At 41.7% G+C, this 20458-nt stretch overlaps 2 protein-coding genes across 3 annotated transcripts; one reads left to right on the top strand and one right to left on the bottom strand.

Annotated features, from left to right (window-relative positions):
* Window positions 1–978: 978 nt before the first annotated feature.
* LOC109463072 (PCNA-associated factor-like) lies at window positions 979–3426 on the bottom strand. The gene is made up of 4 exons (XM_019759780.1): window positions 3279–3426; window positions 2661–2732; window positions 1972–2131; window positions 979–1675 (listed from the first exon to the last, which is right to left on the bottom strand). Exons 1-4 carry the CDS (start codon window positions 3313–3315, stop codon window positions 1624–1626), a joined length of 321 nt encoding a protein of 106 aa, XP_019615339.1. The 5' UTR covers window positions 3316–3426; the 3' UTR covers window positions 979–1623.
* A 182-nt stretch (window positions 3427–3608) lies between these two features.
* On the top strand, window positions 3609–12796 carry LOC109463071 (activating signal cointegrator 1-like). Of its 2 annotated transcripts, none has more exons than XM_019759779.1 (11): window positions 3609–3727; window positions 4203–4375; window positions 4788–4894; window positions 5278–5517; window positions 5644–5837; window positions 6137–6464; window positions 6848–7035; window positions 7467–7588; window positions 8006–8103; window positions 8341–8437; window positions 12090–12796. In XM_019759779.1, the coding sequence occupies exons 1-11, from the start codon at window positions 3645–3647 to the stop codon at window positions 12158–12160; spliced, it is 1701 nt and encodes a 566-aa protein (XP_019615338.1). In that variant the 5' UTR covers window positions 3609–3644; the 3' UTR covers window positions 12161–12796. The 2 variants fall into 2 exon arrangements, with proteins under 2 accessions (XP_019615338.1, XP_019615337.1); XM_019759778.1 differs by having other exon boundaries at window positions 4203–4381; window positions 12090–12795.
* The last annotated feature ends 7662 nt before the right edge of the window (window positions 12797–20458 follow it).

Below are 20458 nucleotides of genomic sequence, written 5' to 3'. Positions count from 1 at the left end.
ATCTCAGAAAAGACTCATTGTAAATTTATCTGTAGAATTCTTTGCTCTCTACATGAAGTTTTTGTTTGAGCTATTCTTGGTCACAATAGTGTCATATTTTTTGTGCAGCTCCTTTTAGTGAATAAACAATGAGAAGATGGGACATTGTCACAGGTGTGGTTTTCATTTTGGAGCCTTTGTGAAAAGGACAAATGGGTTTCACCACGATGCATGCGGGCAGATCTAAACGGAGCTATTTTTAATTTCCTTTGAACAACCCACTCCCAGTACTAAAAATAAATCCTAATTAGATCAGCCTTACATGTTGAAATACTAGTATACCAGTATTAAATAGTTAAAGGCCTTCCAACACAAAAATAATGGCGCGGGTGGTCGAAAAAAAATAAATAAATAAAAACAGGCCTAGGCATCCTATTATGGCCCAAAATGGTACGATAGGAGCCATGAAGTCAACACACCAGGCTGGTTCAAAATTCAAACAATGAATTTTGAACTTTAATGATACCATTGCATTGAAAGATGGAATAACTTTAACAACTAGGATGAAAAGGACTGTTTTCAACTGTTGAGGGCAAAATATGAACATTTTGCAGTTGATTCTGAATTTTTATTTTATTTGCAAATCAGGAAAAAATTAAGCGGGCGAATCCGTTAACGAAGAAATTAAATTGGTGTGGCCTTATGACCTGATTTTCCTGTTTCCAGGCTGGGTGCCCCTCCAGCTCATAGTGACAATAGGTTTGCCCATTTCTGCATCATGCTACAAAACTTTACTGCATCTGCCCCTTCAATCATTAGCATCTACATCAGACATTTGCATTGGTACTGAAGAAATTACTTCATCATGACACAGGCTTCCTCTTATTACTGGATTCACATTGGGATCACCCAAAGGCATTACACTGGAAGCCTGCAGCTATAACTTAAGTTATGCATCCTGGTCTGAGACATTGCCCAAGAGTCACAAAGCCAAGCCAGTTCCTTTGTACAAGTCTTTTATTCCTGTTCTAAAAGACAGTTGCAAACTACAGTTGAAATTAATCTTCTTAATTGGGAGACAAAAGAACAATAGTACAGGTAGCCCCAATTTCATATTACAATGCTGGTCTTTCTTCTACACATGTCAACATGTCTGCAATACAATTTAATCTAACATAATTCTATGACTGGACCTTACTTTAGAAATGCTAAATAATTCCCAAACTGTCCAAAGTACTTCTAACTAACTGGAGATACACAAGAAGTGATGCAGACAATTCAATGTGTAGATACATGTATACTGGGTATATTCAATCCAGCCTGCTTTTTCACAATCAGTAAAGGTGATATAAGTCATAAAATGCCCTGTTCATTCAATACTTTGAGGAATCAAATCACTACAATATCCACCATCAGGACCACCAGGTTAATAAAGCTTTTCACAAATTACAATACATTTGTAGGTAGTGGTTGTAGTGTTTTTTCTGGTAGCTTTTCCACTCCTTTAAACCTAATTTATCATTTTAAAGAATATAAAACAGCCATAGGAAATGAGGAGCACCAATCTTATACAGGCACTTAGCTGCCAGGTTAGATGCATTAATTAATATCGGAGCAGATATCTGAACAACCGTCCCCATGTTTTTAGTCTTCCTCGGTGATGCCTTCGTCCATATCTGCCACACAGTTGCTAGCACTGTAGGGAAGAAAGAAATCAGCATTAAAAAATTATGCAGACCAGATGCAGATTTGGTCATGAAGAAGAGAAAAGTAGAATAAAGCAACTTTTTTCAAGGGAACACCTTGCAATACAACTATGAAAGCACATCACAGAGCTCGAGCAATAAAACAACATATATTTATCAATCTAATGGTGTTTGAAGGAAACTGCAGCAGTAAGTATTCTTATAAATTATAGATAACAATAGGAAAGTATTTCGAGCCCTGGGGTATCACGTTGTACTCTGCATTTTGACATGTTGAACATTTTACCTTGAGCTGGAGCCGGTGCCCTGGTCCTTCTCCTGTGGTGTTCTGTTCTCCTTGCTGCCTCCCTGGTTGAAGAAGTTCCCGATACCTTTCTGCCATGCAGGGGTCGGTCTGGGACAGACGGGGTTCCCACCTGCATACTTGGAACTCGCACCACTACCTGCTGTGAATGAATGGATGGATAGATAGATAGATAGATGAATGCATTCATGAGTGAATGGAAAACCATCATTGCACCTTCCTACAATGTATTATGTAACGTTACTAACGTTAGTATTGGTCGAGTTTTCAAACAATCTATCTACAATGTACATATATCTAAATTTTAAAATTATATCTACAAATATTTACAAATATCTACACACATGTACAAAATGCAAGAAACAGGCATAAATTTCCGCCGCATAAAGCTAGGTTAACAGAGTAAATGTCTTGCTATTTGGTACAGGTGAAAATGAGGTAAAGGATGGGTCTTCATTCACATACATTAAACGTTCAAATCTATTTATTTATTTATTTATTTAAATTGCAAACAATACAGTGCAATACAGTGGAAGCCCTGGCAGCTGAGCTGATGTCGGGCCCAACGTTCAAATCAGAAAGGAAATTTTGAAGTCGCAAATTCTTCTAGACCCCCACAACATACAAGTTATATATTTATAATTGAAGAAGGTATATGAGTACCACCCTACCAGGAGATCCCGGAGTGAAGTTACTGCTCGGTGCTGAGACAAGAGCTTTCCTGGGTGCTTTTGCTGCCACAGCTGTAGTTTTGAATACAATACACACAATCAGTACATACTGTAATCTAAAGCCATTTGTTTTATCCCTCTCAATTATCACTAACAAAACACAACTATTTGGTAATTAGCTTTTAAGTTCAAGTCAAAGGGAAATCATCAAATTCTTGTATCATACAGATTACGCTTGGTATTACGCTTCATTCACATTTAAGCCAAGTTGCATCGTGTTGCAGTAAAGCTTCAAGTGTTAGTATGTGTTCTTCTGAATGTTTTTTGGTGAAGTGGGAGGGGGGCAAATCGCATGGAGGGCCGGTTGATATACATGATACGCATTATTAAAGCCAAAGCAAGACGCTAGAGAAATGATACAGCATCATACTTTCAGGCTAACGTGTTCCCTTTCTATATCCCTGCAGCTGAACAACGAAAGTCAGTAAAAATATTCATGACGGATACCTTTCTCTGGTACACAAAACCGCGCGAACCAAGCTCACCCTATTAAAAACGTAAAACATAAATAATCCCCCGCTAAAATTTAGTTCTAACAAAATTTAAAGTCAGATTTACCTTTTGTACCACTGTTGCTACCTTTTGTTCGCACCATGTTGGTCTAAAGGGATACAATTCGCCGGAAAACAGTAGAAAATGTGCAGAGCGCAGTAAACACGTCTGTCTTCTTTCGGCTGCTTCTCAGGACTGTATTTCCCGCGTTTTTTGTCGCGGACGACGAATCTCCGACCGACGGCGAAGATTTCCGAAGTAATAAAATTTTTCCATAATTTTCCATTCTAGAAACATTTAATTTCATTACATCACCAAATTTTTATCCCTCATATTAAAAAAAAAGTTTTAGGACTAGAAAATCCTCTTAATTTTTTGTCATGCAATCTTCGTACATTTTCGGAAACATTCGGCAATCAACAAAGTGACAAGATGGCGACGCCGGAGTTGGTGCAGTGGTGCTGCAAAGAACTTTCTAAACTCCTACAGATAGAGGCGTCCGAGGACATTGCCAGGTGGTGACTCTCTTGACATCCGTATATATTCTTTTATTTTTTAATATTTGTGTTTTTCTTTCTTTGAAATACCCACATTATCAACCATAACAAGTTACCTGCTACGTGTTAAAATCATGGGGAGGAGGGAGGGGGGAACCTTGCCTAAGTGTGATTGCATAACATTTAGCAATTCTGCATATGAAAAAAAATAGGATGGCTTCATGAATAAAAGTGTACCTAAGTAGTAGTTTATAATAACTAACGACCCTGTAAAGTAGACTGAAGGCTCCAAAGAGTTACGTCAAATTGGCCACTATGTCAAAGTATATTTTACCCATTTGCAAAAACTTCAATGTCAATGTAAAACTACAGATAAATTTTCTGCCAACTCACAAAATTGTAGTAACTGGAAAAAAAGTTAAATCAACAGCCATCAACTATTTCAAGCTCTGTATATGGCTAACATGTTGTCTATTGTCACTGTTACCTGTAGCTACATGTTGTCCATGGAGAGCAGCCGTGACCTGGAGGATTACCTGTTAGAGCTGCTGGATGGATCCGACCCCAAGAACAGGAAGTTTCTTGACGAGTTGTTGAAGAGGTGGAAACCTGCTGTCAAACAACCAGAGGTTCCAGAAAATGTCACAGTCTATAAGAAGTCCTCAGGTGCAGGTATATTGAGCAACTTGGGCCTTACAAGAAGGTTAAAACCTCCTTGCGCCCTTATTGTACCTAGACTTTAGCCTGTTAGTGTTACTCTTCTTAGTAAATGTAAAATATTGGGCAAGTTGGACACAAATTTTGTCCAATCCATCATCTTTGATTAACAAAAATCTGAATGTAAAGATATGGAAAGAGATGTCATTAATCTTTGTCTACCAGCAAAATGTGACCCACAGATTTAATGAAATAGCGTTTCAGAGGGTCCAGATTTCTAATTTCTGATAGAAACATAAGCAGTGGCTAGCCACTTTGCAGTATGAGCCATACTTAGAAAAATCGCTATACCTGTCCTGATTATAACAATATAAGACAGCTGCTTTACCTTGAAATGTTTCCTTTTTCCATGTGACTGAAGACGAGCAGTTTGGTCTTCAGGAGAAGAAGAAAAAGAAGACAAAGGGAAAACAGAAGTCCACACAGATGACAGGAGTGTCTGTCGGTACTGGTGGGGATGAAGAGGAGGTACAGTATATACATCTGCACAGGATTACTAGTATTACATAGGAATTATTTTTGAATGGGGTGTGGTTTTGTGTGGTATTTGATGTGTATTTCTATATCAGAGGACAAACTCTGCAAGTACTGTGCTAGAGAAATAGAGATATAACTTTGTCAAACATATATGCAAATGTGGTTAACTTAGCCTGACAGAACCTCGCTTTTCGCCGGCTGCCCGAGCAGCTCTTTGAGCACTGGACAAAGAGCTTGTGTTCACAGGCCATGGTTAACTAGTTACAGTTTTACCAACTGTGTCAGATGTCACCAGGTTAGTTTGCAGATTATCTCCGATTATAACAATATAAAATGTCTTTGATAGAACCTCTCTGATTCCTTCTGTTTCATAGGAAGAAAACCTCCCTCCCACCAGCGGACCCCAGTCCCAGAAGCCCAGCAGTGGGAAGACCAAGTGGAAGAGTCTATATGGAGAGGACGGGGAGGACCATCTGACGGCAGTGATGTTACCTGGGAGACATCCCTGCGAGTGTCTGGGACAGAAACACAGACTCGTCAACAACTGTCTGACCTGTGGCAGGATCGTGTGTGAACAGGAAGGCTCAGGGCCTTGTCTCTTCTGTGGAGCTTTGGTACATTTCTTTGTTTGTATTACAATGAGCATGTCACAACAGTTGAACAATTTTTGCAAGACTGAAACTGGAAACACAATATTTTTTCCTTGGCCTTACAAGTTTTCAATGCCTGAATGTCCCTAGGTTTGCACCAAGGAAGAGAAAGAAGTTCTTGCTAGGAATTCCAACAAGAGCGAGCGATTACGGAGAAAGTTGCTAGGTGGCCTCGATGAGCAGGGAGGGCGGAGACTACTGCCTCATGAGGAGGCCCGCCTGTTGGAGGGAAAGGAGAAAGCAGAGGCTCATAAGAACAAGCTGCTGGAGTATGATAGGACAAGGTGCATCTATATAGCTTTTACACAACATGTGCAGTCTGTTGTATGTACTTACAAAGATAGCTGTAAACGCTTTTATGATCATAGTGATATATCTTAGTTGGTTGTATTTGTTACTAACTGTAATAATCATTTGCTTCTTGTATTATTTCTTAAGTTATTAACACTTTTTAAAATCCTTTTGGCAGCCAACTTCCAACAGTTAAGACAGGAAATCATAGGAATTTTTTAAAAAGGAAATATCGGTAGATGTTTTTTCTCTGGTAATATATTTTAGGAACACCTTGTCCTTTCTATTCCAGTGCCAAACGAACACAGGTTCTTGATGATGAGGCTGACTACTTCAGCGTGGAGAACCAGTGGTTGTCCAAGGAAGAGCGAGAAGCGCTGAAAAAGCGGGAAGACGAGCTTCGCGACCAGCGGTTTGGTTCACGTTTGAACAGGAAAGTCACGCTGGACTTTGCTGGACGAAGGGTTATCGAGGATGACTCGGTTGTTGACGTGTACAACAGGCAGGACGAGGTTGTACAGAGAACTAACTTTGGGGTGAACAGGAAAGGAAAGGGTGGTGGAACACAGGAGGGGCACAGTGGCATTGTCAACCCTAACATCAGAATACAACCTCCAAAGGTGAGACCAGTTGGCAAGCATTCTACTAGCACTAGTACATGCACAAGTAGAGGTCTTGTTTGTCATTTTGCAAGTCAGATAAAGTCTAGATGTTTTTCCGCTGTCTTCAAATGACTTCTATTAACAATGACTTTCTAGATTATGATCCAGTTTTAAAGAATGTACAGTAAATCACTGTATATTCGCAGTACTTTCTATTCACGTTTTTTGCGGTCACTTCTGTACCGCAAATTTATCATTACTGCAAATAGTTTGCCAACTTTCTTTCTTCTGCACCTACCCCCACTGCGAACATATAGTTCTACAAACATGTCCTTTTTTATTTCAGCGTGCAAAATTTGCTACCACGAATTAACAGTATATTTTGCTACCTTGTTCCCTAGTTTGTACCAGCAGCTGAATCAGCAGGGAAGAGACCCCCTGCCCCGCTGGGTGTGCAGGCTGAGGACAGGGAGAAACACAGAACCAACATGAGGATCCAGGACAGGGAGCTGCAGGAGATGAGAGATGACGGCATGTGTCTCAGTATGCACCAGCCATGGGCTTCACTACTGGTCCTCGGGATCAAAAAGTAAGGAACAGAGCCTGAGGAGATAAGTAAAGTGAAGAATGTTATTATTGCTAAGAATGTATGTAACAGATATACAATGTACATGTATATGTGTGTTGATTCTCCTTTGCTGTGATTTAGCCCCCTACACTGTCTTTCAACTATAGTAGGAGCTTTTTTAGGGGAGAACACTGTGACCCTTCATAAATCTTTAGAAAGATTTTTTAAGATTTGACTTTAGAATATGGCTGTAACCAAGTAATTTGTCCCTCAATAAGCAGGAAATAGTATCTCAGAGGCTTAATGACTTCTTTTTTTTAAAAACTGGACCCCTACTGTGGTCATGTCTTTGGGACTCAATGTGTGACTTTACACGTGTGTTGGAAAATGGTGAGAACCCTGTCTATGTTCTATCTAAAGCTGACTGTTGTGACTTGTGTGTACCTACCCAGACATGAAGGACGAACCTGGTACTCCCCACACCGCGGCAGACTGTGGATAGCAGCGGCCAGTAAACAGCCGTCCCAGGAGGAGGTGGCCGAGGTGGAGAACGCTCATCGTATCATCGCAAACGGTACCCTGCCTCCTTCTTTATCATCATTATCATGTTCTGTATTTGTATAGCTGGCATAGCAACCCTTTGGTGTAACACACCAGCTTTACATTGTTTAAAGCTAACTAGTGATAATGCACCCACTGTACTTGGTGGCAGTGAGATCCACCCTACAATAGTTCTAGGAAAAAATGAGTTTCTGAACACTTCCATCCTTGGTTGATAGCTCTGGTACTGGAAGCATATGTTGGGCTGTTTACCCAGACTAAATCTAGTCCAAGAGTCTTCATCTGTCAATGTTCTGCAAGCTTTGGACCTGGACCTGAACATCACAAACAATGCTAATCCACTTGTAGATAAGTTTGTCAAGATCAGCCAACACTTTCCATGTCCTGGTGAAACTCTGTGATACAATTTTTTACATGTTTTTGTTTCCAGAACCTGATCTCCAGTTCCCTAAGGACTACCCCGTGGCATGTCTGTTGGGGTGTGTGGATGTGGCTGATGTGTTACCTCAGGAGGAGTACAGGGAACAGGTATGGCAGTCAGCAGGCAACTTTTTTCAACCTCCATAGGAGTGGTCAAGCACCATTTTACCTTCCAATATTAGTCCATGATATATATAGTTTAATATACTCCAACTATGAAGACTTTTATTGTTCATATTGGTCCCTTTAGCAAATAGGATGTATGACACATGTTTATGAATAGAGCACATGGGGTAAAAAAAAAAGACCTGAAAGCTGATGGGTTGTTGTTGTCTCCTGTTGCAGTACCCAGATGGGGAGTCAGGCTCAGACTTTGTGTTTATCTGTGAGAACTTCCAGGACCTCATCATCAAGTTTCCCATCAAGGGCAAGCACAAAATCTGTAAGTACACAGGACTTACAACTTAGATTCTAGTAGTGTTTGTTTGTTTGTTTGTTTGTTTGTTTGCTTCCTTGCTTGCTTGCTTCCTCGCTCGCTTGATGGGAGACGCAATCCGTAAGACCCGGTAAAGGCAATCATGCAAGCCAGCAAGCAAGCATTTACCAGGTAAATTCAGGTAAATGCTTGCTTGCTGGCTTGCATGATTGCTCGCTTGCCCTTTTTAATGGTTTCAGACGGTTACAAATTGTTGACCAAGCAAAACTTGCACAAAATTTGAGTTGCGTCATGCAGTACTTACAAAGGGAGATAGGAGGCACTCTTGTACTGCATGATGTTTTCCCAGGGCCACCCCGCTCCAGGATTAGTTAGTACTGATCCTCCCCTTCCTCTCGCTGACAAAAGCGGGTGAAGGACAGACAAGGTCACCGTTCCCCCGGGACCGTCCCTGTTCATCCCACACTGATTAGAGCTGCTTGTGCAGGCTTGCGGGGCCGCCAGTGATTGTAGATTTCAGTAGCGGAGAGGTTCCCAACCCCTACTGATGAAGGAAATAGAACATGAAGATGGATGCCCGCGCTCACAGCTCGTTGATAGCGCTGCATCTCGCTATATTGCCTACACTGGAGGGGACATACATGGCTTAATATCACAGTCAACATCAGGATTTCCATTACACCAAGCAATCAGCTGTTGAGAATATGTCTTCATTGTAATCTCATCCCGCTGACAGACAGTAGAAATGGATGGGAGACGCAATCCGTAAGACCCGGTAAAGGCAAATGTCACAGTGCAATTATTTAATGAAAAGTGTGTGCATGCTTTTGCATAATTTATATATGCTTCACACAGTGTTGGATGACAGGAAAGTAGTGTTTCTTTTGTTTACACTTTTGGTTGGCTGAATTTGGGTATTATGCAAAGGTGTCATGGATTTTTAAAAATGTTTTTATTATCTTTTGATGTATTTGAATAATCTAGCCAAATTGCTAGATTGCACAGAAAAAGAAATATACTCTGCAACTGTGCCTAAAACATTTAGAGGAGCTTAAAAACAAAGATTGTAGTTAATGTGCAGTATTTATGTGGTCTTGTAAAGAGAAGATGATAATATTGGGATGGTGCACAAGTCTTAAAATATTGATCATCCTTAAAGAGTGGTTATGACTGAGAAGGTATATTTTAGCTGCTGCATATTTCCTGTCTGTACCCCCTACACATGCTACACATGGTACTGAGGATACACATGGTACTGAAGTCAGGCATTGTTACTTCTTGTTTATTGTTTGTTTCCTACAATTCAAACATACACTACTCCGACAAGGAAAGACACAAATCTGCCTTCCCTAAATTGCCTAAGTTTGTTCAAGGTGGTTATAGTACACAAACCTAGTACAAAAATGTACTACCATCACAAAGATCTGTGAAAAAACACTGAGCTGGACACTACATCTGCTTGGATGACACATACATGTATGCAGTCTTCAGGGAGTAGCAGATAAAATATCTACTACCAGACTGCTTCATCTCACCTTTTACAGCAATATTATTCATGGCAAGAAGCCAAATGATTTAATATGGCACAATTCCTGACATATTCCACATGTTGTGGATGGTTATAAGTCACCTGTATGTGTCCCTATTGTTAAATATATACTTGGACAGTTGGTAAGATTTACATTCAAACTCGGACTTGGCTTTATCTGTGGGTGGTTAAGATGCATGAGGAACGTTTGAGTTTACCGTAGTTATCATTTATCTTTGTTGGACATGGGGGAGATACCATCTCTGTGGAACATGCGTGCGTGTACGGGGGCTTGCCTGCCGCATCCACGGAGGCTCAGCAAAATAAAGACATTTCTCCTCCGGTTGTAAATCCGTATGGAAAGCAGATCTGGAGGGACGGAGAGTGAAGGGTAAGGGCGGACAGGCGGGGAGGATTTGCTGCGCTGCCCGAGGCGGCGTGTGTGTGTTCTCTCAAGGTCACGGCATAAGGGGCTGGGCTACGTCGATAAAACGCTGAATGTCAAAGGCATAAATGATGTTTTAAAGTATTACATTGACAGTGCTATCCCCCGAACGTACCACAAGGAAGGTTGAATAATGCACACTCCATTTGTCAAGATTTATTGAATTAGATTGAATTGCCTCCACCTGAAAATTGCACAGTCTGTCAAGATAATCCTTCTATTTGTTTCCCTGCATTAATTACACAAACCCTTGTCAAATGTTTAGCCCCACATCACATGGGGTGTCTTAGTGTTACAAATCATGATGCTGTGCTGTATAATATGTATGAAATGCTGCTGTATCAGTAAATGCCAGTATATTGCCATCTTACCTAGCAGCAGAAAGGTATGTGTTGGCGGAAAAGTACTTTAGTATTCCCGTTCTCAAGCTCCAGGATGCCAGCACTATGTGTGCGATGTTTATAGTAGTTACTGAGGGTGCTTTAACTTTCATTACCTTCATTAAGAAGGTTATGTTTTCCAGTTTCTGTGTGTGTGTGTTTTTTTTTGTTTTGTTTTTGAACAGCATTTTTTGTTTTGTTTTGAACAGCATAATTCAAGAAGATTGTAATGATATTAAGTTTCGTCTTGACCTATTGGTTACATTTTGGGCCACCAGGAGATAACTAGGTTCAGATGATAGTAGTCCCTACAATAACGAAATGACTGATTTTGAGCACTTACTAATTAAGATGTACCATGTGACCCTGACATACTTTTCAATTTTTTCATCCATGACACATAACAATGCTCATATCTGTGTGGCCTTCATTTCCATACCGGCCTTGTCTTGGTATGAATGTGCTGATGAAAATCATGAAATAAGTGTCATCAGTAAAACCATTACCATTGACAGATATCTAACACTGTTTAAAAAAAAAGAGAAGTCTCTTGTGATACAGTAATATTATCTTGTTTTCCACAGCAGTCAATGACCCTCAATGCCAAAACCTCGAGATTCCCCATATAGCCTTAAGGTTCACCACAGCTAGCTAACACCACTGGTGTGTTTACCTAATCTGGCAGGCCGCCAGCCCACCCTGTCAAATTGGGAAGCTGTCATTAGTGAGGCTCAATCAGTGGGAGTAAAGATTCTGGCAGCTAACCGCAGCTAGTCCCTGCTTAGTTCTTCCCTCATGGCCCTGGGTGTCACCTGTGTGAACATGGCTGTGCCAGTGTCATTCTCCTCACTAGAGTAGTACTAAGTACTTGTCAAGACAAGAGCTTTGTGCAAGTTTCTTGGCAACAACTAGGATTGTAATTTAGAGCTAATGTTGTTCTGTATTAAAGCAGTGTATGATGATAGATTAGTATCAGTAGTCATCAGTAGTCCTGTTGGCACACATGTATATACCTTTGCATCTGTTTACCTGTACTTAGCCCGGTAGGGCATGAATGTACATAAAGGTTATCTGTGATACGCCTGCTAGTGTGGCACTGTGGCCTTTTTTGTTAGGGTTATTAAGTTGTTTTATTTTTCTCTTCTCCATACTTGGTTAAATTCTAATTTCTAGCCTAGTCTCTTTATAATTCCATTCATTCCATTGTTTACTGTAGTTTATAGTTTGATGATGACTCTATATCTGCTGTAGTTTGCAGTTTGATGTTGAGTGTTGTTTTACACGACAACTGTGTTGCTGCCACAGGGAGGCTGGACCCCACCACTCACAAGGCAGCCAAGAAGGGGCTGAGGCCGGTCAGCAGGAAGGGCTTCTAAAACTGCCATCATGGGCCACCTGCCTCTTGTCAACATGGACATGGTCACAGTTACACAGTAATCCACAGAAGCTATGTGGAAGATACTGCATGCATTCCCACACTGTGCTTCATCACATTGTGTTTGCGTATTTGTTGCTGAAAGGAATTCGAAGTGCAGCCAAGAAACTATGGCATACTCCACCTTAATGTGAGTTCTAGAAATTCAAACCGTTTGAAATGCAGTTATAACCTGAGGCCACACATCTGCTCACGTTCCTCAGTTGAATTAAGGTTTAATAAATGCATGATTCGTAAGGAAGGATACGATAGGTTATTTAAAAATGAATAACTGAACACACGAAACGAACAAGACTGATAATGAAACTACACAGCTCTGGTGGTCCAGAAAGTAACAGTAGAGCTGCGAAAGTTACGTTGATCCCTCTACCTTAGAGTTGATGGTTAGAAGCGCTACGGTTCAATACTAAAAGAATCTTCTCGGGAAAGTCGAAGAAGGGCAGATCGATAAGATGAATCTGTGAGACGGAGGTGCCACCTCGTGGAGACTAACGCCTCGCAGACGGGCACGGAAAATATGTTGATCATATCTGATGTAACAATGGCTAAGGTCAATATTAAAGATATTGATGCATATCTATAAGGAATGTATTTTTCCGTTTTCTTGTACACGTACAGTGAACATTGCATAGGTGATAATGTGTTATCTATGATATATACATGCGGTGTACGTATCTGATAAAAGATTCTTGTCATTCGTGTCAGAACGTTACTAGATCTAGAGGTATCGGCTATGATAAATGATTTGGTCAGATTTTGGTACAATTTGGTGCTATCGGTTGTCATTTGTTTTGGCAAAACGTTCTATACACTGACACTGGACCACACTGGAGTTGGAAATGACTGGCCAGGGCAGCGTTTAGATTTATATTGCAGGGGCACTTGGCTTCCCTCCCACTACAGCCGACCACCGTGCCTCTGGTTTTATGCATGGCGTTTTAAAATTCACCATTTACTGGAAATTCCTATCACATATTCTGCCTATTGGGACTGTGTGATGGGAAATCTATATCCTGGCACGTGTATACCATACACGCTCTTGGAATCATTAGTATTCCCCGCACCGCCGTACGATGGACTGATGTACCTTCTGATGGATCACCATGGAAAGGGGTGACGCTACATTTGAGGAACACTGACACCGAAATTTAATATCTCGCCCTTTTGCGATGGTTTCTAATGTCGACTGTGGTGAATTGTACTTCCAACCGTATACAGTCGTGGTCGGTAAGTCGGCGTGGTGATGCATTTTGTATGATGAGCTCTAGTGTCTTCGTTCGACCTGATCAAAAATATTTCTGCATTACAGTTACATACTGTTTCGCGTATACATGGGCTCTGTTTAATGTGCAAGTTTCCTACATTTCCCATGGACAACGTAGACACAGTGAACACCAGGAGGCACGGAAGAGAATGTATTACCTGGCAAACCGCCTTATGAGCATTCCCGTTTTCCAACTTGATCGGAGCTTTGAAGAAGTGAATTTTTATCAAAATCCAATTAAATAGCTTGTGAGATGGCCGTGAGACGGCTTATCGCTCTCTGACCTCCCTTCTCTTTTATCGTCTGCTTCAACCTTGAGGAGATCCGCCGGGTTCCTCACCTCGCGCACTCCCAACCAGAATCATCAAAGTTTGATAAATGTAGGAGATTTGCCGTTTTCCACGGAGAGCTTCTGATTGCATTTGGCGGTACAAATTAGGCGCCAAGATAGCAGGGCGCAGCTGGCAGAGATGGATGGCACATCGCGGGGCTGCCGGGCGTTTAACTCAACAACTTGTCGGGAATTAGCTTTTCAGGAACGACACGCGGCAACGGCAGAGGGTGCACGGTCGAGCAGGAAAAGCGCACACAGTACACCGCGGTGTTCGTATTGTCTCCGCCAGTTCTGTCTCATAATGAAGGTTTAAACCTTCTGGTCATATCAAGCGATACAGACTGAAACGAGAGTTAGTTTGATTCATCAGAAAATGCATCAGAAATAAAAAAATTAAATCAGGTTAGTCGTTCAGACGCAGACAAGCGTACGATGTCTTGCCTTCAAAACAAAAGCAAAGAATCACAACACACATGAAGAATACCGCGCGGCGTACATTCAGTTGGCTAAAGCGGTAATGGGGCAAAACTACCTTGGCCTTATATTGCGGGGCGACTGCTGGCACCACAGCAGATTACAGCCCAGAAACCTTCATACATCACAGGCGCACTGAACTCATGCACGGCTGTTTTTCCGGCTACGTACTCCTTTGATATGTCTTGTATCAATTTTATTTTAACACTGCTATCTTTCCACTATTTCAATGTTGTTCGTAGTGCCTAGTTGATAGGCAAGGGAATCATAGATTTTTATCTTGTTTTTATTACATTTACCTTACCTAGCTTAACGTACGGCCCCGTGCCTTGCAAGTACTTTACCGCCTCACAAGCCTCTAACTCACGATCGAAGCGCTATACCATCTATCTACCTTTTGTTGGATCCAAGATAAGGACGTCGGCCACGTAGTTTCCATCACAGCTCTCCAATGGCAGTTGCTAAGCATCTATCCCACCCCAAAGTCGTCTTCACATCCTAACACAACCTAATGCCTAATATAACGTAAGCCCATTCCCAGTTGAAGAAGTGACGGAATTTTCGGACACTACCCGAATTCACGGCAAACGGATTTGCTCCTCTGCCGGGAAAATCCCCTAACTGATAGCACCATCTCTCGATAATGCCCGGCAAAGCTCTTGGCATCATCTGTTTTTCCCGAGTTATCGCTCCAGTCTCCGGGTCGACTGTAAATCTCTCTTCCGCGTGTCATCAATCCAGCGGATCCGCGGTGGAGCGCCGGACCGGGAGCGGGCAGAGATTCCGGGGGAGGTGTGAAACTTACTGCACTGGTCAAAGTTTGTCTGCAGCTGCCACCAGGGCTAAAGGGTCACCCGCTGTCATCCTCCGTGGATTTCTAAGTTTAAAATGTAGCCATCTTCTCATCACTTTCCGCATTCCCAACACGTATGATGTTGGAGGAAGAGAGATGGTGACATGTTGCCCGGCCGGATTTTCAAATTTCATTGACGTTGCTGTTATATGATATGTAAACTCGTTAATAATTCTCTCCTTTTTTAGCAGAGATCATTATTAGCTACTGGTACTGCATCTGCAGCTGTTGAAACGTCCTGTAGTTGCAATCAGTTTTTCTTCAATTTACATGTATGTTCACTGCGTCTTGTATCTTACTATCTCTCGGGCCCAATCTCTCTTAGCTCTCGTAGTTTTCTTGCGGTTGTAAGATGACCCTACTGTCCTCTGTGTAAAATATCCACTGGGCAATCTTTTAAGGTTTAACATCTTTGCTAAGCATCTGCTTTCACGTTACCGACACATTTTAAGATCGTCTTGCTTGAAATCAAGCCAACTTCACTATTACAGTAACCTTCAACGGCAGAGTAAGTTCACCAGGCGTAGCGCTAAGCCTTGTGTAAAACCCAAGCAACCCATCTATGTCAGGAACATGTTTCAGAATGACACCACGTATCCATCTCTTTCCGCAAGATTGATTTCCTCCGGTAAAACAGCTTCTTGAAGACCTGTATAGTTGGAGTGGATGAGGAGGTAAATCCCCGTGCCTCTGTGTTGTCCCACCGGGTGCCCCCGCGCTCTGCTGCCCGGCGAGTTTGATCGACTTACGTCCAACTCAGAGATGCCGGGCAGCTCTTCTCTCCAAGCAGAGGAGGTTTAGGCTTTAGCGTGTTTTATGCGTTTTCATCGGGCTTTCGTTTTTGTACTGGTATCTGTTTTTCACCAGCCATAGGGTGGCAGATGGATTCTACCTGGCCAATTTGATACTGTCTTTTGCAGCCACCAAAAGATAAGGACAGCTCAACGCTTAGTGGGTGGGGATTTTCTTTTCTAACTAACGTTCGCAAAGCGTTCAAATCGCACAAAAATTGCATACGCTTTAAGCTAAACATTTTAGCACACAGATTACTTTCGTGTCAGAGTGGGAACAAATTAAATTCTCAACTGTTTGTCTTTATCTATAATGCGCCAAATAAACCTATCTCAAGAAAATAGAAGTTGAGTGTCACTCAGGGCACTTCTTACCCATTTCTCTTCTCTTTGTAATGCGCGTTGGCATTCTAATATGTGTGTAAAAACAAGTTCACGTGATCATTTTGTTAATTGTACCGCACTCCACGCTTCAGATCGATAAAACCAATACAGCGATCCGACACCTTGACAGTAATGCAGAGTCATCTGATTCTTACGGCAGTGACTGATGGGGATTTAATAGTATTCAAGTAAAGGACGCAGAATATTACATTTAACCAGCTTGCAAAATTTGGAAGTAACTATCCTGTATGCTTCTGGAACTAGGGTAACTGTCCCCTGGCAGGGTAGACTTCATAGCCTATTTGATTTTAATTCTCTATACGCTACATATCTGCTTTATTCTATTTAATACACAGTAACAGCACACGGAGAATGCACATCGTACGTACTACCGACTTCACGTTCTGTGTCGGGATCTCTTAAAGCCTGAATCATATTGACTGCCATGAATTGCAGCTTTACTTCATATCGCGACAACCCCATTAACGTTTAGCAGTAGACTCTGCTTTATTGACTATCAGAACACACGGATCTTACCGACAGCCGCCTGCAGGGTTCTGAGTGTCACGGAATGACAATTTGTACATAGATGTTGCAGAAATGCTTGTATGAAGAAATGAACGTACAGAAAATTTCGTATTACTTACTTATCTTCTTCATCCCTTGTAAGACATAAGGCCATGCCTTTTTCCTTTTATCTGGATCTGTCCTTGGCCACCAAATTTCGTATGCTACACCTTTATATAGATGTTTTAATTACTTATGGCGATATCCATAAATTACTTGCACTTGTTTGAGGGCACAATATTAGAAGCAAGTGTGTACCAGGTCGTGAAGTATAATCTAAAAGCTTGCGTTAGAAATACAATGGTGGGAAATTGGGGTAGTGGCCCTGTAGTAAACTTCAGTAACAGTTCTGAGGTACAACCTTTAGACTCTCAATCGTCACAAGTAACATCTAAGAAATAAACATTCCAACGAGATAGGCTAGCAGATAATTTGTAGTATCATGTGTACAATATCGACTTCGCGCGTGATACATGTATCTGATAGCATACTTGCTGTACATATATTTGTTGGAAGGTGCGTAGACGATTACTCATACAACCGATGTTATTTGGATACGCTTGGTTTCGTTTAGTCAATACCGAAATGTGACATATGTACTGTAAGTATCACGATAGGCTAGAAAATGCCCGTCTGCCACATCGCTGAAAGAGTCGTAAAGTGTTCGCCAGCAGTATTGTAGAACCTGTCGTAAATGTGTAGTTTTACTTCAAGGTGGCTGTCGTAAAAAAACGGCCGCTTCTTTACGACATGATATGGCCGGAGCCGTAAATACTACCCGTAAGGGCTTTACCTCCCGGTGCGAGAATGATTGCCCCTCCGTGTCGTCTGCCTGTAGTTATGTCTCTCACCAGTGGTCATTTGTGTCCACGGAAGGGCGATTCTCATTGCTGTTTCAAATCATCTCGGTACAGCTAGACGGCAAATCGCAAAAAAAGGAATGCAAAAGTGTTGATTTAGAGGACTATATTTGAACTGACTGGAAGATGATGAAGAAATAGTGAACAGTCCCAGATGACAAGGGATGTAAACGGCGGAAAACACACGTATAAAGGGGAAATATGAAGAAAAAATACATATGACTTGTCTTTATAACAAACAGTGTCCTCTGGGAAGCGTTTGTCCTATCAACACTTTGTGATTTACATTTTAATACATCGGACATAATTCTGACTCTCACCTTCAAGACCAGTGCTGGTCACCCTACAATTACTGGTTCTATTTCTTAACCCGTGACAAACTCTGGAATACAAGTATGTCTGTACCTGCTGAGATAAGATATACGTGCTCTCACCCACCGAGAGCCGCTTACCCAGCAAACCCCGAGCGCAGTTTGGTTTACAGCCATTTCACCAAGCGGAACCTACGAGATTCAGCCCAGGCAGTTCTGGTCAGGGATTGGCCTTAACGTTACATATGGAACGGTCCGCCAGTTTCTATGGTATGGTGCGTGCAAATAACACCTGTGATGGACAACAGGGGTTCAACCGACTCGGGTGTATGTTCGCGCGATGGAGACGAAGAAATGCACATGTATTTTCAAGTATAAGCATACAAATAGCAGTTAAGAACATGCTAGCACTGATGCTCGAATGATTGCGTGAAAAAAATAATAATTTAAGGGATCATCGCGATATCGTCAAAGGTCGTGACAGTGGCCAGGTTGTCCAGATGTATCACCAGTAAATATTAGCGAAGACTGTAGTAGATAATATTGATTTCACGTATCTAACAGGAAACATGTAGGTTGATGAATGGTTTGATGGGGCATTGTAAATGTGATAGTCAATTCGTATTTATTGTTGTGATTGTAAATAACCATTTGCAACAGGCGAGGCCACATACAGGCTAGACAATGGCAGGTGTTTTCTGAAAGAATATATCTATTGGAGAGACGATACATGTTTTATGTACCGCTGTAAATGTAGGACGCCCCCAAGACCAGCCTCGGTCAAGGAACCGCGGTAAGCGGTTAGTGGACATGTATGCATCACATGGTGCAGGTTAATACAGGTATCAAAGATGACTGGGAGATTCCGTGTGCAGTTCTTTACGTTCTTATTCGAATTCAGTCAGGAATGTATTGAAGAGAGCCGTGGGGATATGTTTGTACTTGTACATTTTGTTTTCTTTCATCATCATCATCTACATTTTAGTTAAAACTGGGGTTGGCCGTCACCAAGATTCTTCATTGTCGCAGTTCCAGAATGTTGTCTGTTTGTTGTTGCACTTCAGCTTGTTTTGTTTATCATTTTCGTAATCCCTCCTCGGCCTTGTCTATCTCTCATTACAAATACATGTACATACAAAGTACTGCCCTCCACCTCTTGCTTTGCAATATGAATCTGGCTTGTGGTTGAGCCTGTTACGAGTGACCTACATCCCACCCTATCCACTAATACCGCCCTGCTGTATTCCAGTCACGGGGAGGCCGCATACTCATGTACCCGGCCGCCACAGCCTTGAAATCAGGCACGGGGCCCGCTCAACCAATCAGCTACCATGGTTTCCAATTCCGCTGTTGCTATTGGCTACGAGGCTGTAGTAGATATATGTACGAACAATACAAATGGAATATCTCTTTCACGCATTTTGATCAGCGTCACTGCTCACAAAATGTGCAAACTGAGGATATTGGCTTTGCGTTTGTGAATGATGAATGTTAAAGTAAAGCATTATGTCAATATATCTCTGCGCGACAGTCAATTCTTTTGGCAAAATCTTCCCAGTTTTGTATGATAATGGTAGATTTATTCGAATAACAACGTATTGTTGTATACAATATGCATCTTAACTCTGGATAACTATCATCATGATCTTTGCATTTTGGAACATCAAGTTGCTAATTAACATACATTCATACTTTACGTATAGTTTGCAATCATTTTCAAGCAAGCATGAGCCTATTTCTTTTAAATGTTTTTACTTTGTATATCGCATTTGGTATCTGAAAATCTATATCAAAGAATAATTTGAGCAGTTTGTTGACTGTAATACGGAAACGCGAGAATATTTTCGTACCTTTATCAAGTATTCATGATACATTCGCACCCCTGACAGCACATTGCACACTTCCACACGCTAAAAATCATTTGCGCGCGCGTTAGCCCCAACCGTACTTTCTTCAACAAATCCCTTTTTTCAATCCATCCCTCCACCAAGCCCCTAAAGCTCCAATATTGTTACTCCGAATCCGTTTGTACCGAACGCGTCACTGGAGACTTTAGATGTAGATTCCGTGCGCCCGCTCAATACAGCCCATGGACGCCAGTGCCTACCGTTTCCCCATCACTACAAAGTCGGCCGTGCGTTTATCAATACCTACCTCCATGTACGTGGGCGCGCGCGTCCGTGCTGCGCATTTTCACCAAGCCTTCGTGCGTGGGACTTCGCTTTATCTTGGTGAAATCAATTTGTAGGGAAGATCCAATCCATTTCAATAGCAGCCCCAGACAGATGGTTATCTAGCTTCGGCAGCACTCTATCGATTTCCCCGAGCTCGGTCTAATCTCTATAGCACACATCTTCTGGTGTGTTAGTTTCTCTTTAACCGTGGTTCTCTTTTTCCCCCT

This window comes from Branchiostoma belcheri, unplaced genomic scaffold (assembly GCF_001625305.1).
Source record: "Branchiostoma belcheri isolate BF01 breed outbred unplaced genomic scaffold, Haploidv18h27 scaffold121, whole genome shotgun sequence".
NCBI classification, from domain to species: Eukaryota; Metazoa; Chordata; class Leptocardii; order Amphioxiformes; family Branchiostomatidae; genus Branchiostoma; species Branchiostoma belcheri.
This window is presented reverse-complemented; position numbering and strand designations above follow the sequence as displayed.